This window comes from Populus euphratica, unplaced genomic scaffold (assembly GCF_000495115.2).
Source record: "Populus euphratica unplaced genomic scaffold, PopEup_1.0 scaffold498.1, whole genome shotgun sequence".
NCBI classification, from domain to species: Eukaryota; Viridiplantae; Streptophyta; class Magnoliopsida; order Malpighiales; family Salicaceae; genus Populus; species Populus euphratica.
Window position 1 is genome coordinate 28,063 of NW_011500124.1, and position 14,730 is coordinate 42,792.

Genomic DNA, 14,730 nt, shown 5'->3' on the forward strand with positions numbered 1-14,730 from the left:
AACAAAAAAACAAAACGGGTCTTCGTAAGCAAAGCCATTACTCAAGAGATGTTAGTAAAAATTATGGAAATTCAACAACTTAACATGTTCCATGAGAGACCTCATTTAGTTTTTTCAACTCAACTTTCAATAAAGGTGATGTTAAGAGAAATACCGTTCATTACTTGTTTTTTGGCAACTCGGTACTTTCTGTTGACTAAAAGATAACATGTTTTTCACTGTAGCAAGGGAATCAACCCTTTGTTTAAATGGTGACATCAACTAGTTGATTCAACCCTGTTGTCTTTTTCTTTGTTGAACTGCAATTAATGGCCACATCTTCCCCAATCGACCAAATTTAGTAAGAGACCACTAAGATGTGCTCTCATTTGAGCTGTAGCATATTTTGCTAAAAAATATGGTAATGTAGGCATGTAGCAGATACCAGGCAACATGACACGATGGCATGCGAATTGAGACCCACTTATTAAGAAGATGACAAGACAATGCACCCTACATAAACCTTATGCACAAAAATAAAGGGTAGCTCCAAATAGAAAAGGATGGGATAAAAAAATCATCTTCACCATCACAATTTCAAACACTTAATGAACATTTAATCCCGTCTCCACCATCCGATTTCACCATTTTTCCACTTCAGCACCATTGTCATCACACTGTCAACCATATATTCTGTTCTAACACATCCGGTTTGGGATGTTTCTCATCATCATCCCAAAAATCTAAAGATCATTGATTATGACCACCTAAACTGAGAAATAACCAAGTTAGTCATTACTAATTGTGTATTGAACAAAGCCTCCACTATCCATGTTCAAGTAGGACATGATTACTTCTACAATCTCAATTGTTATAATTGATGACAATTGCTTTGCAAAGAACACTTAAAGGCTTAAAATCCACATAAAGCTTGATGTTTTGAAGGAGAAACCAATTTTGAGACTGTAAGGGTTCATTTAAGGAATTGCTCTTTCTATTGATGCTTGGATGTTGATTGATGAATGTGAGAATATCTTGGTTTGTTGTATGAATAGAGGAATTGAATAGCTGGTTGTGAAGATGATTGTAGTTCTAAGAGGCAAGACAGTGTTGGTTTTATCAACCACTTACAAGCTCCAGAATAAGGTTGTATGGGGTTTGAGAATGTGTTGCATTCCAGAAAATTGGTGGTACAGCCAGTGAAGGAAGAACACTGTTAGTTACACATGGATGGTAAAATGCGATTATGACATTGTGAGAGAATTGGTTTGAGAATCAATTTAGGAGTCGAGAGAGAGAGAGAGCAACAAAATATGACCATTTTGACAATGAGAAGCTTTTGGAATTTCGACTTCAGAATTTTCAGTTGTTTGGTGAGAAACAGCAGGAAAATGGAGGATATGTAACTTCGAGTTGATAATAGGAGTAACATTGGTAGAAGCCACATCCAAATGTATACATGTCAATAAAAAAATAACAAGGCAGCCTGAAGAACAATCTTAGGCCTGTTTAGGAATGTGGTTGCAGTTGCTTGTCAAGTGTTTTTCATACCGAAATGCATCTAAATGATGTTTTTTAATTTTTAAAAAATTATTTTTGAAATCAGAGCATCAAAACAATCCAAAACATACAAAAAAAATATAAATTTTTCTCAAAACAAAAATTGGAAACATGGGTAGGCCCGCATTTCCAAATGCTCCAGAGTATTAACAGTGGTTAATTATTGTGATTGTGAGTAACATGAGGCAAAGTTCGTAATTTGACTGGCAAAACATGACTGCTAAGTTGATCAATTGTTGCACACATATTGGTTAATTTATGGGTTTGGCCTTTTCCATTTTTTCAGAGTTTGATGCCACTTAAAATCTAGCTATCATTGAATTACTAAGAAAATGTGCAATAAGTACCAACAGAATGGTGGAGAGGACTGACCTTCGTGCTGGATCCACCATATTCACTTGTGGATGGGGTTGTTTCACCCATTATTCCATTGGCAACATCTTCTGATGACAGACCACAAATTGGAGAGTTTGTGAGCAATGATGACCTGCACAAATATCAAAACATAATGAAGGGAACTACAATTTTTTTGCTATAACAGCATAAGGCATGATGTGACAGAAGCGCACACTACATAGCACTTTTTTGCTATACGAAGCCCTATTTGTTGGCATTTTCCACTAATAAAAAATTCCTACTTTCATGCTCAGCAGTTTCTTACTTCTGTTCCATCAAATTTTTCATCCTGGTGATTGATAAAAAAAAAAAATACCTCTCAAATGGCTCTTCTTCACATGAGTTTCCAGAGGAAGACAGCCAGTCTATATCAACAAAGTTTGAGCAATTAAATGTATCTCCATGTTCAGAGAAGCAAACTTGCTCACTTTCCAGGTAGCGATCTCTTTGCAGATCTCCAAAAAGCTGCCTACGAGGCATTAAGGGAGTGTACCTGCATGCAGTAATGAACAGCCAGTAAGTGAAATAGGGAACATGAGTTAGCATAATAGCAAGACTAATGTTGTCCATGAGGGATTCTACAAGTGATACTATAAATCATACAGATCAATCAAGGAAATGAGACTGGAAAAAAAAAAGGCAGAAGAGCTAGAGAAAGAGAGACCACTGCAACTTTTTACAAGGAAAACTTCGCATGCTTTCAGGAAGCAAACATGCATCATAATCACTTTAATTGCTGCAGATATTAAGAACAGCTTTAAGAACAATGTTTATAAGAAGAGCAGAAGACTCCATCTGAAGCACAGACAAAAACTTCAACTTCTACTATAAGTGAAAGATTTCCTTCTTTTTTTCAATAAAGTGCCATCACTTGGGGGGAAATAAAGGATCCTCCAAGAAACAATTAATTTATTCCAAATTCCGATACAGACAAAAAGGTGAAGAAATCAGACCTTGAAAATGCTATATCACTTTCACAAGTAGATATTTCAGGGGATGATTCTGAAAGAACATTGTTTTCCTCTTGAAATTGATCTGGAAAAGCTGATCTGCAAAAGTTCTGCTGCTTGACATTCATAGCTGACAAAGGCGAGTGATTTTCCCGAAGAATATTTCCATCAGATAAGGACCTTCTGAAAATAGACCTGAATAATAAAAATTTGACAGTCAAAGGATAAGCCAGAGCTACAAATTTAGTCAACTTGCACTACTGTAACAAAGAAAGCAAAGTTAATAGAAAAGATCATAGGACCAATGAGCTCATGACAATAAGTGTACCTCCAGACAACAACCAACCTACCCCCAGCCCCCGAAAGAGAAAAGAATATGGAAATGATTAATAGAGAGTCCGAAAGATGCACGCAAGAAAGTAATGCATCAATGCATTTTCACATTCTAAAGCACAAAAGATAACAGCAATCTGTTAAACACTAAGCCTGGGCATTATACTTAGCTTAAACATTAACCATTCAAAATGAAGCATCGGAGAAGACCGAGATACAATCAGATTGACCACAAATAATCTCAATCACATTGACCACAAATAGGAAAGAAATGAGTGGAGAAACACATTTAAGTGTATCTGTAATATGTGATTTATAAAATGTGGCCTTGTCTGGCAATCTAAATACCTTGCATCTTCATCCACGTTTGTTTGCCCATTCCTTCCAACATTGTGATGCTGGTCAGAATCCAATTCCCAGAGTTCAGGTTTACCCTGTTGTGGTTGGAAGTGCCCCAAGAATCTGCTCAAGTTTTAGTTGTTAAAGTCATTATTGATAGAACTATTGCAGCAAATTACTCAAGGATGATCAAGCTGAGCAAATAAAGGCAATGACATAATCCAATTATCACTATGCCCACCAAACTTTGTTCTTGAACTCAGCACAAGCCACAATATTTCAGAGGTCTCTGAACAAATTGGCCTTTTCAATACATAAAAGTCCTATATTAGATTGATTAGCTTGAAGAATCACAGAGTATCTGTCCAACTTAGGCAGTATAAGCTCTTATCAAAGACAGCCTGTGTTTTTATCAAGTAGCACGAGAATAAGACAGAATGTACAACTTACACATTAATTGCATCCTGTTTCTCAGCATCCATGTATGCATTGCTGTAATACCGTTGAAGGGTTCTGAAGAACTCCTGGGATTGTGTTGCTGCCTTCCACTGACCCCTTCTCTCAGAGAATATCTATCATCAACAGTTCAAAAATTAAGAAACAATGAATCTCATTAATAATCAAAATAGCAGCTTCAATTAAAACTATGGAGACCAGCAAGGGTATTTATCAGTGGGAGAGGATTCACAAGTAGATGCTATCAACAAAGTCAACAGAATGTACTACGCCCGCTACCAAACCTACAGCATATCTTACAGCAAAATATAAGAGACATTTGTCACAGTTGACCCTTCAACCCCCCCACCCCCCCAAAAAAAAAAAAAAAAAAAATCTTCCATGAGAACACACAATTCTTATATATAGATTTTTACATCAACCATTAGACACCAATAACCAGATCTGTTAATAGAAAATCCTCTTACCAAAGTGAACTGTATGATAACATTATTTTTTTCATGTGATAAATCTACTAGTTTGATAGGCTCGAGCTTAAATTATGATATAAACACCTTCCTCATCTTTTTTCTTCTTTTGATAAGAAAAATATGAAGGCACCAAACAGGGTGTCATTCATATGCAAGGAGTATAAACTACATACAAGATAAAAGATCTGTCAACTCCTTTGCATTGTCGACACATTCAAACAAAAATTCCCTGTATGCCAAGGTATGAAGTAATTTGATATTGTTTTAAAGAAAAGTTATGGAGGACTCTTCCACCTTGAATGTTCTTCTATTGCCTTCCTCAAACTCCAACACAGCCAAAACATAGCTCATGGATTAAATGTCAAGATATATAGTCTCCTTACATTGTAACCACAAAATTAAATTCTACAAAAAAAAAAAAAACTAATCCAATGACCAGTCTACATTGAAGGTTTCAAGAGAGAAAACTAATCCAACAGTCTACATTGAAGGTTTCAAGAGAGAAAATAAAAGGCAAACCAAAACCTACAGGAAGACACTTGTTGTAATTAAAGAACTAATAACATCTGCAATACAAGCTAGAATCACCTTATTATGAGCAGCAGAGCCACCATACTGATGCGCAAGTGTGTCACCCATTCTCTCATAAAACCCCATCAATTCATCAGCCAAAGGCACATCAAGGTCTATTTTAGGGTTATCTATAACACCTAAGGCATTAAGCTGGTGTCCAAGAGCAGCCAGCCCATATGCATACTGTGCAACATTTGTGCGATCAAGACAATCTATGCAATTTGTCCTGAGCACACCCATCTGGAACATTGGGCGCTTGATAGAATGGTTTCCATTAACAGCATTGTTACCTCCACTAGATTTCTCCTCTAAGTTGTTGCCATCTTCATTATAGCTATTACTGTTAAACTGAGAAGTTAAGTTGCCATTCTCAGCATGCCTGCATCACACGGGCAATGCCAACCTTGCCATCATTAAAACATGAGAAGTAGCCTACTCAGACATAAATGCAAATATTTTATCATGTCTGTCACTTATCAAATAAGATCATCAAGCACCCACTATACTTGGCTTCCAAGATCCAAGCACTAATGTAAAAAGTAAATTGATTAGGAAAGATTAGAAGTCCATTTGGCATCACAACATAGAACCTGGGGTCAAAACTATGGTTTGCTTGCGTCATTGGTCCAGTCATTGAATTTTGTTTTAAATTATTTTTAATGTCATTGGTCCCTGCAGCACCAAACATTTCCAGGATTATCACTGCACTTTATAGCTTACACTCAGTAAGCAGAATGCAGCATAACCAACAGAAAGAACGAAAGAAAGAAGATTGAAATTAGATCCCCTCATAACTGAAGTAAATGCTAATAACAGAAATACTGCATTTTAGATTCAGTGGCATGTGTTCATCATTTAAGTTATTGCTAAGTCCATCATTTAAGTTATTGCTAAGTCCACAAATTCAAGGTACAAGTCATGTCGTTCAAAATATCATGAATGACTGGGGAAGCTACAGAAAAATGATTGATCAACTTACTCCGTGAAAGGTGAATCCATACAACCCTCAAGTTTCAAGTCTGATGTTGCTTGACAATAAAAGAAACCTGTTAGCGTCAAAGCATATGCAGCCACTTTTCCCAGAAGTAATAAAACATTTGTTGCTTTGCTGAGAGTTGACAATAAAGGCAAGTTCGTTGAAGTAAGAATACATTTTTGTCACAATACCAGTACAAAATTAAGATGATCAAGCTAAAAAGAGATACCTTCTAGAATGTTTGTGTAGATCCCAGTGAAGGAACCTTAGACGATTCTTCTCAGATAAATTTTTATTAATATGATCAATAGCATTAGCAAACTCAGCACAAAGAATTGACTCTCGAGGTTTCTTCTCTTTTGTCTATGATTGTGAAACAATGAACAATAGATAAAATAAATAAATAAATAATAATCTGAATTGAGACATGATAATAACAAAAGCAATTAAAAAGAACTGTTTAAAGATCTTTCATGTCACAAGACTAATTCAAGACATTAGCAGCTGCAGCAGAAGAAAAAAAACATCTCAGCCACTGAATAAGTAAGAAACTTACCTTAATCAAGTTCAAAATAATAATGGGATTTCCATATCTCTTTGCAAGATTTTCAAAATGAAGTCTTGTTGCTTCATAATTTTGGTCCTTCTTTGACACTATAAAAGACAAGAAATCACGTGAAAATCAAAAAATGCAAAGCACCCCCATGAATGCCACAAGATCAAGGACATACATATAATATCAGGTTTAATATTCAAACGTGAGGTTTCCTGTGACCAAAATAGTGGGATGGAGCCACGGTTCTGGACAACTGAACTTATTTGCATGGGAAATCCTTCAGGAACATCCTCAAAAACAATCTGCTCCGTCTCAACATCATTAGCCACTCTGCCCTTCTCATTTACCCCACGTTTCAAATACCTAAATAGAGAAGCACCAGCGAGAGGCGTACCAATGTGAAAATTAATAAAGCAAAAACAACGTAAAAGACATCATCGACTCAACCAGCAGATGGTCAAACAATATCCAATATTATCATTTTTATGGAGAAACATTGCAATCGACCCCAACTAGTTTGGGATTGACTTCTTGTTTTTCCTGCTGTTGTGTCATACATTCAGAGAAACATCATGGCCACATAAGCCGGGTTGAGATTATCATTTTACTGGATTCAAATTGCATTTAAAATAGATGGTGGCTGAGAACAATGGTTTCTTGGAAACCACTGAAACAGAATCACCTATAATCTTCAAATAATATTCAAAATATATATTTCAAAAATGCTGACAAAAGAAAGTGACAACTACCTTAATTTATTGTTAAAGAAGATATTCTATTAAAAAACCAAAACCGAGCTAGTAGATTCTTCATCAACAAAGAGGTGTTTTGTTCTAGGAATAAATGTCCATGATATATTCTTATTTAAGAATTTCAATATGGAGTTACAGGTAAAATTCTGTAAGTAGAGGCAGAGTAGTGGTTTTGGCAATATCCTGCATCATGGATTGTTTCATTCAGTAATTATGTCATGTATATTTACTTTTCTAATTAGAAGTCATTGGTCTCTTTGTAATTTCAAGTTTATTAAGGATGCGCAATCTTATTTAGGAATCCTGATCTTTTAGGAATTATGGTATAGTTATAAGCTTTTCCATTTTGAGATCTTTAGCTTATTTTGCACATTACCACGAGGAAAAAAGCTTACTTTGCAACATAAGTTAATCAATGTCATTAGTTATCAGTTATGGAACAAAATTGACATTTCTAAAGTCATGTTCTAGGCTTGGTGGGGTTTTCCTCTCTTTCTTATTCTTCTTATTCTTGTTCTTTTAGCAAGGGTCATCATATAGGAAGCCATTAGAATATTTAGCAACTACCTTAAGATTCCCATGCTAAGAACAAAGAAACTTGGGAGGAAAAAAAAAAAAAAGGCATGCTACTTTACCTAGTACCAGCATAATGACGTGAACGTCTTGCAATTAGGGTAAGTTTGAACTCCCGCCCGGATACAGAAAGTTTGGCCTACATTTATATAGCATGAAGCCAACAGTGAAATAAATGTCATAATTCAAGTACACCTACTCACAAAATAAGCATTGCTTGGACAGCTATAGATCTGAAAGAGGAAAAATAATTCACATTCTAAGCAACCTGTCTACCATCCATTATTCACCTGTTTAAAGAATCCATACACTAAAGCAACTGTCCACAGAGTATTTTGAAGGTGATTTCGGATGCCACGAGTCAAGAACTCATTCCAGACAAACATTGTTTCATATGGGACCTGGCCTGTCCTGGTATCACACAAGTTCTTTTGAAGACTATGCATAACATGGTATGAGTAGCTAAAAAAGAAGTCCTTTGTTAGGTCCACTGTGCATAGAAGCTTCTTGTACCTATGTCATCAATGAAATAAAGAGAATCAAACTTTACAACAAAGCCCTCTGAAAATTTAGTGCTCAAACTCTTGCCACAAAAGGAAAGAACACAGGAGAAAGAAAATGAGCTATGGAAAGAATACAGAACGTCATTTGCCAATAAACCTGTAGTTGATTATTTCACTGTGAACAACTAAAAGGTCAGAGTAAAAGAATGAGAAGCAGGGGCATAAGTTTCTCACCCTAAATAACTCCACTTGTGCAGCACCAATAAATACAGAAAAAGAAGAAAAGACAAACAATTAATGTGCGATAAGGACAGGTGAAATTTCTATTCTTGCAAGCCAAACAGTGCTGATCAGAGACAAGTGGTAATTATTCTTTTGAATTCATGAAAATAACACAAAAAAATTGTAAGTACATTTTTTTCCTAAAAAATGGAATTTTATAATAATATGAAAGAGGTAAGTAACAGGTTGAAAAGATGATAATCTCTAGGAAAAAAATGGAATTTTATAATAATATGAAAGAGGTAAGTAACAGGTTGAAAAGATGATAATCTCTAGGAAAAAAATGGAATTTTATAATAATATGAAAGAGGTAAGTAACAGGTTGAAAAGATGATAATCTCTCCCAACAGAAACAGGCAAGAAAAAAGGCTAAAACATCAAATTTCTCCAGTCTCTCTGCATATTCCCTAGGGAAAAACCTCCAAAAACTTATGTGGCAAAGCACCACAGGAAAGTGAAAGACTTGGTCCAAACCATCACAAAAGAGCACACTTATACAACACTCTGCCTCCATTTCCTTCTAGAACTGAACATTTTTCCTCCTTTTGATTCACCAAGACAAACAAATCAGTTAGGAGCAGCTCTCTTAAAGTATTCCAGCAAACCCCAAAACTTACTGGAGATAGAGAAAATCCTAGCCTAAAGATTACAAGAAACTGAACAGTGAAAGAAGAGGTGGTCTATGATTCACTATTATTGCCACACTTAGTGCATCATGTATCAGGGGATGAGCTCGTGGTCATAAAGTGCAAAAGAACTGTCTGAAAATGAGTAGGATACAACAACTAATACAGCTTTTGGTTTATCATTCATGATTTATCTATCATTTAAAATAAATGAGTATCGACATCTCATGAAGAATGAGCTAAAGACCTGTTCTCCTCCTTAGAATTGCTGATACTAGACTGTACAGTGGAATTTGGAAGTGGAATCATCTCACTCTTGCAGACTGCATATACGTTGTGACCACAGATAGCACCAATTTGTCTTCTTTTTGTTACAAGTAGCATGTAGTATGGTCCAAGAAATTTGATGAACCCTAAAACAAGAAGATCACTATCAGCATAGTGATATTGTAAACAATCTCAAAGAGAGAAAAACAATGCAACTAAAATGAACATACCAACAATTCCATAGCAAGTAGTGACAAATTTAAGCCCACCGGTAGCATTGTTTCCTTCATGTACCCGCCTCAATAGATCATAACATTCACTCTCCGTATACGTTGTAGAATCTTCACGAATATTTAACTCACAAGGATCAAGTCGGTCAATCTTTAGCACTCTCCAATACATCCTAGTCTTGTCCCTTCCTACCATGTAAAATTTCTGCAGAAACAGGTAAAGAACAAATAAACAAATGGGTGCAAAACACAACATAAAATCGATCAGTACATTTGCTGAATAAATCAAGCCATGTTGAATCTATAGGGAAGAGGCTTTGACTTGGTTGCAATTTCAAATGCATAAACTCAAGCAGACATCTGAAAATAGTAAAAAGCATGAGAGATTTAACACTTTGTATAGCATCTTAAACTGACAGCATATGATCATTCAATTCAATTCCAAAAAGAACAAAAACAGAAGGATGTTAAAGTCAAATGCAGTCTACTTATAAGCGATCGAAAACAATCTAATTCGGCAATGAATTTGTGAATGTAAATTAAAGAGATCGCAAAAATAAAATACATAAGAGAAAGAGTACCGATTGAGTCTTATAAAGCTTGAATTTCTGCATAGAAACCTGGTCAGGCCACGGCAGCAACTCTTCTTGCTCATCAGTTCTACTATTACTACTCATTGTCGGGGAGTAAGACGTTCCCTCATTCCCCGTCGACGACGCCATCACTCTCTCTCACACACACTCTAATTTCTCGAATTATTTTCTAGATCTATCTGTGTCTCCCTCCCCCGAGCCCCGGGCTCAGGGAGATATGCACAATAACATGCAACAGAACATCAAATAAATGATTTAGTTATCAAAAGAAAGAATCGCAACCTTTGCATACAATGGAGCTTGGTTGCTTCAAATACAACATCTCTTTCTAATTATAAATTATCGTACCTCAGCTCTTCTCTCTTTTTTTTTCTCTCTCTCCCCCTCCATTCACACATACAAAGATATATAGCTTGATTCTTGTGATCTTCGAATCAAGAATCAAGAATAACCGCGCAATTGCAGAGATCGAAGCATTAATTAATTAACCGCTATAATTAGGCGGATATTGTTAACAAAAGGAAGCAGCTTTATATTTATACATGCTAGGAAAGAAAAGGAGAAGATCAAGCTCAGAGACCAAAAAAACAACGAAGAAACCTGTGAGGTTTCGAGAACAAAAATAAATAAATAAATAAAGTAAAAGGAAGGGGGGAGTTCTTGGATTTTTATTTTTTATTTTTTATTTTTTTTGTGTATGCCCGCCGTTCTTACAAACACAGCTGCTAATTATTGATGACGGCAAAAATTTAAAAGGTTTGTTGCTGTTGTTTGAGATTTTAAGATATCTTTTTTGTTATTTTTGAAAAAGAAATTCTGTAAATTATTTTTTTATTTTGAAATTGATTTGATACATGAAGATAAGAAATAAATTTTAAAAAATAATAAAATATAATTTTAGTATATTTTCAGATAAAAACCAACCACAACTGTGAATGGCTGCTACAACCACACGTTTTTCATTTTTTCTTAATTTTTTTTTAATTGGTTTATATGATGTGAACTTATCGAAGAACGAAGAAAGAAAGGAAGGCGCCGGGAGAGGGCAGTTGCAGCCACGAGGACTGCCTGGATGCCATGCCAGCCTGCTCCTCATAATTGATTAGGTCATTCAGGATGCCAATTTCTTCACGGCCCTCCCTCGAGGACCAATACACGCAAATGAAGTACTTGCGGGCATCTATGTTTCGGATAGATTTATGAAATTTATTTTTGTATTTTAAAAATATTTTAAAAAAATTAATTTTTTTAGTTTTTTATTTATTTTATATTAATAATTTTTTAGTATTTTAAATTATTTTAATATATTGATGTTAAAAATAATTTTTAAAAAATAAAAAAATATTATTTTAATATATTTTTAATAAAAATTATTTTATAAAACAACTCTAATTACTACTAATAGACAATTAACCACGTTATTGCTCATGTCTATTTCTTTCTTTTTTATTTTCTATTTTTATTTATTTTTGTTTCGTATGGCCTCCTTATGATTGGTAAGAGGGTATCATTTTCTCAATCAAGAGTGTTGCACGTGATCCCATGTGAACTTTAGAATAGGGGTCATGTGACCATTTATTGCTCATGTCAATGAATCCCATGCCGTTTCGAGAGACCCCCGAAAAAAACGTTTCAAACGCGCAGATTATGGTCTCCAACAAGAAGAAAGCAGCAATCATGTGAAGTGAAAGTAAAGTAAGAGCTGCGTACAAATCCAAAGCCAGAGGTAATGAGAATGACGCCCGATACGAGAACGACACACTATGCACAAAATGATGCCCAAGGAAATAATTAGATTTAATTAGATTTGCAAATAATTCCTAAACTATATAATATCCAACTGTTTTCTATTTAGGGTTTTTAATTTCTTCTATGTTCCCAATCATTCTAGGGTCTCTATTTAGGTTCTTCAACTCTTTTCCTGACCATAGAGCCACTCACTCATGTTTTCTTCATTGCTGAAATGCAAATTTTCAGTGTTCATTAAGCTCGGAAAAGTTCACTATACTTTCTATATTTTTTCAAACTTTTTTACATGGTCCCTGTAGTCTTCAACTTTTACATTTCAGTATTCTAGTTCTTTAATATTAAGAGATAAGGGATAAAGTTGATGGGAGTGGAGGGGAAAGAATGAAATACTCTAGCCACAAAAAAGAGCCCATCTTGGTGTTAATGTGTTTATCGTGAAGATGAAAATGTCATGGGGTGGTTTGAATTTTTAATCATCATTGGAAAAATAAACCGTAACACACCAAGTTTATTTAGATTTAATTTATTTTTGTGCTTTTTTAGCCGGTTAAAGAGTGTATTAGAATTAAAAATAAGATTATTAAGGTTTATATGATATTTTTGTATTTTAAAATAAAATAAAATAAAGTAAGATTTTTCACATTATTGATGTACTTCACCAATGACCAAGATTTTTTCACTTAAACTCTTGAAGGATTATAATTTGTTTGAAATATAACAACACTATCTTAAAAAGTAGACAATACAATTAAAGCTTATATCTTTATAGCTCACTAAATAGCATTTAAAATGTATGAAAGTATTTAAGTTAGTGATTGTGGGAATTTATATACATGTGCAAGAATATGAAGTTTTAATGCACAAATATGAGTATGATTTAGGATTGATTACTTGAAGTTGTTTTTGCTCTTAAAATAGCTTGGATATGATATATATTAAAATTTGTATTTAATTATACAACTAAATAATCTATATATATATATATATATAGAAAAAACTAATTGTTTTTATAGTTGTTAGTGTTCCTTTAACAAATGACATAGTCAATCGGTTCATATTTGTCAAGCCAATTGGTCGAATAGTTCCTGTAGCTTTCCAGGTGTTAATCCTGGATGAACAAGTGATTGACTGATTCTTTTAATATGACCAAGTGGTTAACCGACTCAACTTAAAATCCAATTCTAACAGTTTTAAGCCTAATGAATCTTAAACTAACTAAATGCATATCAATCTTATGATGCATGTAATGTAAATGTGAAGTGTATGAATTCATTTTAATTTATTATATCAAGTTAGATATAAAGATTTATATAATTTGCACTAAAATGAATCTTTTAGAATTAAGTCATCACTTGTTTTACATCGTGGATTTGTTGATTGATTTCTTCATTTAATTCTTAATACTTGTTAATGAGCTTTATATAAACTTATTTTTAAACAAGCATATTACTTCTTAGTCCAATTTCATTTAATTCTTATCATTAAAATACATAAAATATTAATATTTGACTCAAAGGTCAACAATCTTCTCATTTTTTATGATGAAAATTAATATATAAATATAAATATAAAAATATTAATCTCCTTTATATTTTGCAATATAGTCCCTTGGAGACTTTGATTAAAAAACAATATATAAATATAAGTTTTTCTCCCTTATAATCATATTTTACATTTATTTTTCAATCATCTCCCCTTTTTTCATCAATGAAAAACATACAGGCTAAGTATAATAATTAACATGATCAAAAGACTGATATCTTCTCCCAAGTGCACGAGTGTCGAAGTAATAAATAACCTAGCAAGACCGAGATCGAACCATAGGGAGGTTAATTGTACAAATTATAAATAACAACAACAATAACGACGACGACAACAACAACAACAACAACGACGACGACGACAACAACAATAACAATAATAGTAGTAATATTAATATTATAGTAATAAGAATACTAATACTAATAATATTAATAGTAGTAGTAGTAGTAATAGAAGAAGAAGAAGAAGAAGAAGAAGTTGATAAGAACTTTGAGATGGAAGATCAATGGAAGGATTAAACAATGATAACAATAAATGTGAAGGTTAGAGGATCCACTAATGGTATTTCAAACAAGTATAGTATAAACTCTTATTATTCAATTGGAAACCACACACAAAGGAGGTTCCAATCAGATTATGAATTGTTAACATTATTACATTAGTTATCTTATTCGATTAATGCTAATACTTGTAATTCTCCTTAGGTATTCATGATTATAACTTATGTTAACAATAAATTAAGTTCCTTTCATAGCTCAGGTGTCGGTTATACCATACAGTATGGGCTATGAAAGTGTCAAGCATTTGTTGTAGCAAGTGTTATACAACATAAATCTAGATTAGTCATTTAACAAGCAAAGTATTAAAGAGTGAACAAGATAACAAATACAAAACATGTTAGTATCAAACATTAAAGTCCATATTGAGTTTACACTATACTTATTCTTACACCATTAGTGTAACCTTTTTCACCTTGATATAATAAACTTCACTAAACATAATGAAATAAAGAAAAATAAATAAAC

At 33.8% G+C, this 14,730-nt stretch overlaps 1 protein-coding gene and 1 long non-coding RNA gene across 3 annotated transcripts in view; one reads left to right on the forward strand and one right to left on the reverse strand.

Annotated features, from left to right (window-relative positions):
• LOC105110196 (phosphoinositide phosphatase SAC3-like) overlaps positions 1-11,148 on the reverse strand; it is a 12,163-nt gene extending 1,015 nt beyond the window's left edge. The window contains exons 1-16 of one of the 2 annotated variants that reach the window (XM_011005149.1): positions 10,403-11,148; positions 9,822-10,026; positions 9,572-9,737; positions 8,204-8,426; positions 7,976-8,052; positions 6,764-6,951; positions 6,589-6,686; positions 6,262-6,395; positions 6,036-6,164; positions 5,072-5,435; positions 4,008-4,129; positions 3,567-3,680; positions 2,889-3,080; positions 2,252-2,428; positions 1,894-2,026; positions 1,669-1,826 (exon numbers count right to left, since the gene is read on the reverse strand). In XM_011005149.1, coding sequence (XP_011003451.1) covers positions 1,791-1,826; positions 1,894-2,026; positions 2,252-2,428; positions 2,889-3,080; positions 3,567-3,680; positions 4,008-4,129; positions 5,072-5,435; positions 6,036-6,164; positions 6,262-6,395; positions 6,589-6,686; positions 6,764-6,951; positions 7,976-8,052; positions 8,204-8,426; positions 9,572-9,737; positions 9,822-10,026; positions 10,403-10,543 — 2,499 coding nt within the window. In that variant the 5' untranslated portion in view covers positions 10,544-11,148 and the 3' untranslated portion in view covers positions 1,669-1,790. Of the gene's footprint in view, positions 1-1,668; positions 1,827-1,893; positions 2,027-2,251; positions 2,429-2,888; positions 3,081-3,566; positions 3,681-4,007; positions 4,130-5,071; positions 5,436-6,035; positions 6,165-6,261; positions 6,396-6,588; positions 6,687-6,763; positions 6,952-7,975; positions 8,053-8,203; positions 8,427-9,571; positions 9,738-9,821; positions 10,027-10,402 lie in introns of those variants that run through there. The other variant, XM_011005148.1, reaches the window with a different exon arrangement.
• On the forward strand, positions 8,655-9,057 carry LOC105110195 (uncharacterized). Its single transcript, XR_839418.1, has 2 exons — positions 8,655-8,872; positions 9,009-9,057. It is a non-coding gene; the product is annotated as an uncharacterized LOC105110195 (long non-coding RNA).
• Positions 11,149-14,730: the final 3,582 nt, after the last annotated feature.